Here is an 8,710-nt window from a genome sequence, read left to right on the forward strand (position 1 = left end):
CACCGTTGCATCCATTGCCTCTCGCGTTATCCCCCTCTGGCCTGCCTTGACCAGGCTTTCCGCTGCCTTCTTGTTTGGTTCTTCCACCGCCTGCTTTTCTCCCTCCTCGGCCTATCCACTCTGTTTTGTTCCTTTGTCAACCACTGCCATTTCTTGCTTTTCTTTCTTTCGTGCTTTTTGTTTGCCTTCGTGCCGCGCTCTCTCTATCTTCCCCGAGGGGCCTGCGGGACAGGCGCTTCCGGTTGAGGACCCGATCTCTCCAGACGCGAGACCGGGCGGCTCCGTGCTTCCCGCAGCGCTCTCCCCGCAGAGCGTTGTTCTTCGCCGCCGGCCCCCCCCGTGTCGCTGTCGCGGTCGTCGTCGCCGCCGGCTACGTCCGTGCCTGCGTGCGGGCCCTCGGGGGATGCAGGCCTGCTTCCATGATCTTCGCTGCCCGACTTCCCCGGGATCCCCTCCCTTAAGAGCTCCGGAGACACTGACCAGACCGTGTGGTTAGACGCCGACGGGTCGCGCGTTTTCCGTTGGTCTCCCTGGGTGATCGTTATCGGGCAGCATACGTGGCAAGCGGAGTGCGAATTCAATCCGTCTGTGAGCCCCGGACTTTCCTACTTCTTGCCCCTTACTCCTTCTACCCTCCCCCGCAGCCATGGCCTTCTCCTCTGTAGTCGTCTTCCCTCCGCCCTCGCCGCCGGCGCTCGTCCCTTCGTCTTCCGTTCCTCCCTGTGTTCCCCCGCTGCGGCGCGAGCGCGCTTTAGTAACCGTTATGCCTGCCGATGGCCGCCGCTGACCCAGAGCCCCGGCCGTCCCCCGGCGCTACGTCTATCCTGCCAGCAGTGGAGCTCCTGCGGGCGAGAGTTGTTCGGGCGACCGGACTGCGGGAAGTAGGCGCAGACATCGGTTCAGCTGGCTCCCGCGGCCTGCGCCTCGCACGGATGCGCTCTTCGCGCTGCTCGTGACCGCCCCGAGTGCTTCGGTACATACGAGACCCTCTGCTGGCGAGATGCCGTTCGCTGACGCCGCGGCCGATTGAGGAGTCTGCAGGATGCTCGCGGCCCTCCCTGAACATGTCATCCGTGACCTTCCTTCCGATTCATGGAGTATGTCATCCCTTGCAGTTAGCCAGAGGAGACGAGGCGCTGTAGGGGTGCCGAGTCGCTTCGAGCTGAACTCTGACAGGTCACACACGGCGCGCTCCGCCTGCTCTGTCTAGTTGAGCGTGCTCTGGCTGCGGTGCCTGAGTCGCCGGAGCGTAGCCCAGAGAGGGCCCAGACTGGAGTGGCCGAAGACGGCCGTGTCCGAAAAGCGCAGAGGGAAGCAGAGTCGATCTACTTGGACAGGTAAGAGAAGGGCCTCTTGAAAGACAGAAGGGAGACCCTCGCATGGGAAGGGCAATACAAAGAAGGGCGAATATCGTCGGGCGCGCTCCGCGCATCCGCAAGCGAGACTGTAGCGCCGCGCCCAGCGAGAGGTCTCAGGCGGACGCAGCCGAGTGCGCGTGGGCTCGACGGCTCACGGATGAGTAGCCAACCTGTGAAATAACGGACGCCCATGCTCGAGCCGAGGAAGGATTTGGCCGAGGACGGATTTGCAAATTCGACCATAGAGGATGTATAATCGCTCCTTGAGGATGACGAGTATGCGAATCCGCCGCTGCGGCCGGCCACCGTATTCTAACGGGACCGCAACACTGGCGATGAACGATCGCCGACCGGCTACTGACACATTCAGGAATACGGATACTCGATACACCATTAATCGCTGATTACAGTTAGGATGTAAGCGCTGATAGAACATGAGATCCGACTAAGTAGCGAGCGCGGACAGGTCATATAAGCTTAGAGGGATAAACGAGATATTATCGTACGGAGCCGCGACGAGGTCACGCAACGCAGGCCAAGAGAGGTGAGCAGGCTAGCTGGTTCGAAGCTTGAGACTTTAGCAACAAAAGTGGGACAGAATTCATAATAGCGGATATGTAGATTTGTATGAAGCATCTGAAGGCTACGTTAGAAATGGAGTACGTGCTCTAAGGATCCGTCCCATTCTTCGGCCTGACGAGCGATAACGCAATATAGGAGCGTTGTCACGAAGAGTAGCGGCGGCGTCGGCAGCCTCGAGTACGGCTAGAGCAAACTTAGCTTGAGTTTTCGTATAATGTGGCCTCTTGGATGAAGACTACTAGTAAAAATCGGTACCAAGAGAGCACATAAGTCAATAAGTAAGTACGTATACTGGCAGAGGAGTGGGGAGGAAAAATGAAACAGAAGGGAGATATGAATAGAGGCTTTGTGAATAATATGCGGTAAAGTGACGTCTGTAACGATGGCCCGAGAAGCAGTAACTACTCTTAAGATAAAATCAAACGCGGAACCAGTATATAGAGATCGATTCTGCATGGGCAAGTCTTTGAGTTGAGGGTTCGAAGGACGAATACAAACTGAAGCGAACAGGCATAGGGAGAAGCGTGAGGGCGTACTATGCAGAGACTTAAAAAGCAGACATGCATACCAGTAGACGACAATCTAGTCGTCAACTATGTGGATGTAAAACACTAAGAGAATTCCTATTTCGATTTTTTTTCTCACGCACCAATGACTCTTTTCCCCCGAAAAAGGCACTGCATTTTGTAAGCCCTTCGATCATATTTGCGGCCTTTACTGCTTTACTTCTATCTCCATCATCTGTAAGACACTACTCTCTTGGCTGCACCCCAACAGGCAGAATTATATATCAAAGAAATCCAATCTGAACTCCTAAGCATAAATTTTAATTCATCGGCTCTCATGTAACCAACATCAACCTTTGTCCCTTCTGCGCTACACAAGGTTAGACCACGCCATTCACTTGAGTTTCCTATCGCATGTGGCCCTGACGACCTAGACTCGTCTCACCATTACTTTGATGCTCCCATATTCAGTTTGGAAACAGTAGTGACAGTACATAATTAGGCAGACACCCCTTCGTCATCTTAAGGATCCCCTCGTCCAATAGTCGAAATCCAACACCATTAACATACCTGCGTGGTCCTATTTGACCTCAATATTCTATTGCAGTTAATACGTGCATCAGATCTAGCATCCATTAGCCGTGAAAAATGGATGATCCGCTTCCTTCACGCTTGCCTTCAGATGCTTCTTTACGGCCTCGCGGTCCTTCTGAGTATTCCGCGCCATCTATGGCTCTTCAACTTTCTTGATAGGCATCATTCGTCATTGAGCCTTTCTACGCTTGCTGTACTTCTCAACTGCGGTTGTTTCGCTGCCTAGATTCCCTGGTCTTCTACGTAAAGCAGCTTTGGAGTCAGTGCCACTTGTCATCGCTGTTGTCCTTTATACTAAAGTACAACCCCACTCTTCAACAACTAATTACCACCGATGTGAATTCCTACTTGTTTTGACTTATTTGAGAACGATGACTTAGCAATCACATCGTTTTAGCTAATACCTATTTAATGTAATAATTCATTACTAAAGTGTCGCGTGTAACTATTGACACAGCACCGTTTATCATACATCACGACATTGTTCAATCTACTTCTCCCCCGTCTTCCCATTGCATCGTATATAGAATTAAAGACTGAAACGTACTCACTACGAGATTTAATCTAGGCACTTAACCATTTACTTCGTTTCACTTCACCAAGTGTATATTTTAATTTCAACTTAGTTTACATCATGCTATCATCTCCTACCTATCCTGAGAACATCATCAGAACCTAATTATTACTTTTACAGCCAGCACTTCCTCTTGCTTTCACCCTACGCAAATGCATTTATTCCCTGCACCGCGCCCACCCCCCTCTCCCACCCCCAATATCCCCCCCCCCTCAACTTACTCATAAAAAGCCAAGCAGAATTAATCATCAGTCAAGCCCAACCTGTGCCAAACTGTCAAAATGAGCCCGAGTTGGCAGCGGACACCCAAGGCCGACCAAGTACAGAAGACACTCTAAATACGACCAGTTTATAGTTGTTTTATTCATAATCTCGATCGGTGACTCTACGAACTCATGTATGCCTACACTAAGAGCACATATATCGTCGGTGCCCTCAAAGTAGGCAAGATACGGTAGTATTACCACATTATAGCTCGCGCGACCGCTCGACGACCGGATAGGACGCAGCTAAACCAATATCTCAAACATCAAGCAAAAGATATTAGCGGAAACGCTTAGCAACCAGCATACGCACCAGTCCCGAGTTATTCTATTGTCGTATCATATGAGCGAGTTAATGACGATTAGTCAGATAAGTCGAGAACAGATTTCAACTCACCGATTCTCTAAGTAACCAGCGAACGTGTTACCGCGATCGCCCCCGATACTCTTTCCTTGTTATTACCTTAGGGCCTAACTAAAGATGATCCGTAATGCATCGTATACGGGGCTAGAGAGTTCAAGTTCGAACATCCAGTTTCTCAAGACAACACTATAAATCAATAGTCGGTCGTATCCAATACAGGATCTGTCCAATCTAGTGGACACGCTAAACTTTATTGCATCCTAGTATGCATAGTAGTCGGATCGCGCCGCAGGACAGTTCTACAGCGACGACTACATCACAGATATCTATTAGGCACACCAGGTATAACGCTTGATAAGCACATCTCCGTTCATCCACCGCAAAAGTGGTCGCATGTGTAAACACAACTAATACCATACCATAAAGCTCTATATACAGGTTATCTCGGTAGCTTACTCCCTAACCTCAAAAAGACCCAACGTGAGGTCCGCTCAACCGAAGAAATAGACAAAGTATGGGGGTCCGTGTATAGATATACTTTAGAATATATCCTTCTGTCTCAGCAGGAACGGTAAATAGCACTGTAGATCTCCTAGACTCATATCGCAGCATTCAGAACGATCCCCCAGGCCAACTCGTTTTGTTCGCTAGTCTATGTTTGGATCCCTCCACCTCAATCAAGTATGTTATATTTTAACATATGTCCAGAGCCCTGCTCACTGTGGTGGGAGCGCTGGCTGGGCCTCCCCAATCAGATCTGAAATGTAATGGAAGAAATGCCATAAACTTTCTATTTCACTAGAAAGCCCTGAGCCCCATGCCAGCCACACTTACAGTGACTATTTGTTGAAAGGGGTAATGTTTTTTTAATGACATGGATTCTACACTGCTGTTTACATTTTACTATATTTTACACTAAAATCCTTGCTGGAATGCAGATGAAAAATCCCACCTGTTCAACTGGACATGGGTACATTGCATTTATCTAAGCTACAGTGTTGTATTTGACATACTAGCCTGAAGTCCTACTGAACTCAGTGGGACCTTTGCCGGTTGAGCGTTGTAGTGTAGTACGCGAATACGTATGAATAGTCAAACAAATGTGTCATCCTTCGTCTGTTTTTATAGACAAACAATTTGATCGCGGAGGGTGCGATCAGAACTGTGGAGGTGGGAAACAACGATCTGTAGTCCTTTTTACCTATGCAATTTGCTCTGTGAAAATCTCTCTTCCCAGACTGCTCACTGTGCAAATATGTTTCCCATAAGAGTCAAAACTGTAAACTCTGCATTCCAGAAAATGGCCGGAGGAGGATTAGGTCTCCTGTCCCTAGAATCCCAGTAACTGACATCAAAAATACAACAAACTAAATACAGATATATGTTGAATTTGAAAGAACAGATAAATATATGTTTAGTCATAACAGTACGTATTTTTGTTGTGTCATTGCCAACATGTTTATTCTTACATTTACTGAAGATATGGAGAAAGTGGAAAAATAGCACCACCTAGAGGAAAACTCACAGTTAAACTGAATGTAGGGGTCTTCACATTCACTGGGGTTTAGGAGCACAGGATCCTATGAAGGGAAAAACCACAAATAAAATAGATTTCTGCAGATGTGGACAAGAAGCTCTTTCATAGTAAAAAAATAGACTCTGGCCTGTTACAGCCTGCCAAAATAAAGCTGCTTCGGGTCTCTTTGGAAGTATGCTGTTTAAATGATGTATGCATCCTAAGAATCCGGAAGCTACACCAAAGCTGCCCTCCAGTGCTTAGGAATGGAGTGTGGCTTTGGTGCAACCTCAGGACTCTTAGGACCCATACATCATTTGAATAGCATACCTCCAAAGAGACTTGAAACAGCTCTATTTTGGCAGTCTGTAACAGGCCTCTGTCACTTATGATGTCTCACTTAAACTGTCATGGCCAACTTTCTATAGAATCCTGGAATTTGTAGTTTCCTGAGGCATTAAAGAATAGAGAAGCTCCCTGGCTGAGAACTATACATAAATCTCAATAAACTGCAAGTCCCAGGATTCCATAGCAGATGAAGTAGAATCATTCTATAGCCTGAAAGGGTCCCAGGCTACAGCAAAAGGAAAGAAGGAAAATACAGGGTGCTTCTATTAGCTTTACTATGAGACCAGAACATTTGGCCTCTTTCCCTGAACAATTCCCATCCCCTATGGAATCCTGGGATTTGTAGGCTGCTGAAATGCTCTTTGGCTGAGAATTCTAAATATCCCTCCTTTAAACTGCAAATCTCAACATTGTGTAGGATGTGACTAAGGCAGTTAAAGCTGAATCATAGTACTATAACTGTGTACTCTGAAAGGGCCAAAGATCTTTCATGATTCAAGTTCTGATACCATTTCTTGAGCAAGTACTTGAGAATTGTAGTCTGCAGACTGCCAGTACTGCTGACATAAGAAGAATATACTCTTTCCATGAGAGAGCATTTTTTTTTGCTTTCTTTAAGACCAATTGGAGCCAAGCAGCTTAGCATACTAGACCACATTGGACTGGTGATTTATTTTCTAGAAGTTACAGGGTTTTTTAAAAATATAATACCTGAAAGTGCACTATACCTTACAGAACTAAGGGTGCATCCACACTGTAGAAATAATGGTGTCTGATACCACTTTAAGTGTCATAGCTCCATCCTATGGAATCCTGGGATTTGTAGGTTTAAAAGGTGTTTAGCGTGTTTGCCAAAGAACGCTGGTGTCTCACAAAACTACAGATCCTAGGATTCTGTAGGATGGAGCCATGGCAATTTAAGTGGTATGAAACTGCATTATTTCTACAGTGTAGATGCATCCCAAGTTACATTCTAACAGACTAAATAGATTAGCTTAGTGTTTTACCATCTTATTCTGGTACATTCTTCAGAAAGCCAAAGTTGAGAAACAGTCAACAAGTTCAGGAAAATTATTCAATACAGTATATGGGCACAGTCCTGACATAAGAGAAAATCATGCATTCCCTTTACAAAAGGTGAGATCACACACTTCTTTTTCTCCTTATCCACAGGGAAGGGTCGAAAAACATATACATTTTATTTTAAATAGATCACAGTACACTGTTATGACACTGTGAAACTCATTAATAAGAATGAGTTTGGCTCCTTCTCTTTAAACACAACACTTTCTCTGAAATCACAGTTTTGGGGAAATGCACAGTGGGCAACTATGGTTTTGTCTTAAATTTGAACCATAGGCAAATGTAAGACAAAGTGGCATTTATTATTTGAAATGTGTCACAAGAAAGTAGAGTGACAGAGAGCTAGGCAATGCAAAGGCTCAGTGATGTGTTTTCTTCCACTACCTGCTACTCATGCACCAGCCTTTTTTAGTTTGGATGCTGCCTTTCAGACATGAGGAACATTTTTGACGGGCAGAAGATGCAGTTAGGTTTCTAGTTCAATCGTCTCTTGTGGTCTTGGCATAGCTTGTTGGGTAGTTTGGGACACATATCTGGTCTCAGTGGGAATCTCTTCTGATGTCCTGGAGGTGGGGAGGAAGCAAACAGAAAGAAAGGCTACATGTATGGCTTATGCTATTCATGCACACCACTGATCGTTTTGCTCACAGCTGAAACAATCCACCAACTTCACTGAAAAACATGGCTTGCAGAAAGAGGAGGACTGGTAGATATAAAATGTCAAGCACACATGTGTAAAGCAGCCCTCTTCCCAATATTCAACCAAAACTCATCTAGAGCATATGAACAGGACACATATTTGTAAAGCCACCTTTGACAAATATACCCGTCTTGGTTCAAAACCAAGAGCGTAGATGGTTTCTGATCAGAAGAGGAATATACTTCAAGATGAAGAACAAATAAAAAGATAATGGAAGCAGTACACAGAAGAGCTATATAAAAGAGAGAAAATGAATGACACATGGAATGAAGAACCATACCAAGATGAACCCCAAATCCTAGAGATCAAGGTGGAAACTGCAATAAGAAATGTTGAGGAAAATAAATCACCAGCAATAGATGATACTCCAATAGAATTGCTACAGTCAACACAGACAGAATCAACCCTAATGATAACTCAAATATGCCAACAAATATGCAAAAAAAAAAAAAAGTGGCCAACATTGGAAATGATCAATATATATCCCAATTCACAAAAAAGGAGACACACAAGATTGCAGCAACTATAGGACCATAGCATTAATTTCCCATGCAAGCAAAATTATGCTCAAAATTCTGCAGCACAGACTCCAGTTATATACTGAGAAGAAAATCCCAGAGGTGCAAGTGAGGTTCAGAAAAAGAAGATGCACTAGGGAAAACAATGCAAACTTATGATGGTTAATGGAGTGAACCAAGGAATTTGAGAAGAAAATCAGCATGTGCTTCACAGAATATAGCCAAGCCATTGACTACATAGATCAGGGGTAGGCAACCTTTTTGAGCCGGGGGCCGGGTTGCTGTCCCTCAGACAACTGGGGGG

At 45.9% G+C, this 8,710-nt stretch overlaps 1 protein-coding gene across 1 annotated transcript in view; it reads right to left on the bottom strand.

Moving 5' to 3' along the window:
- Window positions 1-7,403: 7,403 nt before the first annotated feature.
- UPK3A (uroplakin 3A) overlaps window positions 7,404-8,710 on the bottom strand; it is a 79,618-nt gene continuing 78,311 nt past the window's right edge. Inside the window, exon 6 of the mRNA XM_042469475.1 lies at window positions 7,404-7,751. Coding sequence (XP_042325409.1) covers window positions 7,655-7,751 — 97 coding nt within the window. The 3' untranslated portion in view covers window positions 7,404-7,654. The remainder of the gene's footprint in view (window positions 7,752-8,710) is intronic.

This window comes from Sceloporus undulatus, chromosome 5, assembly GCF_019175285.1.
Source record: "Sceloporus undulatus isolate JIND9_A2432 ecotype Alabama chromosome 5, SceUnd_v1.1, whole genome shotgun sequence".
NCBI lineage: Eukaryota > Metazoa > Chordata > Lepidosauria > Squamata > Phrynosomatidae > Sceloporus > Sceloporus undulatus.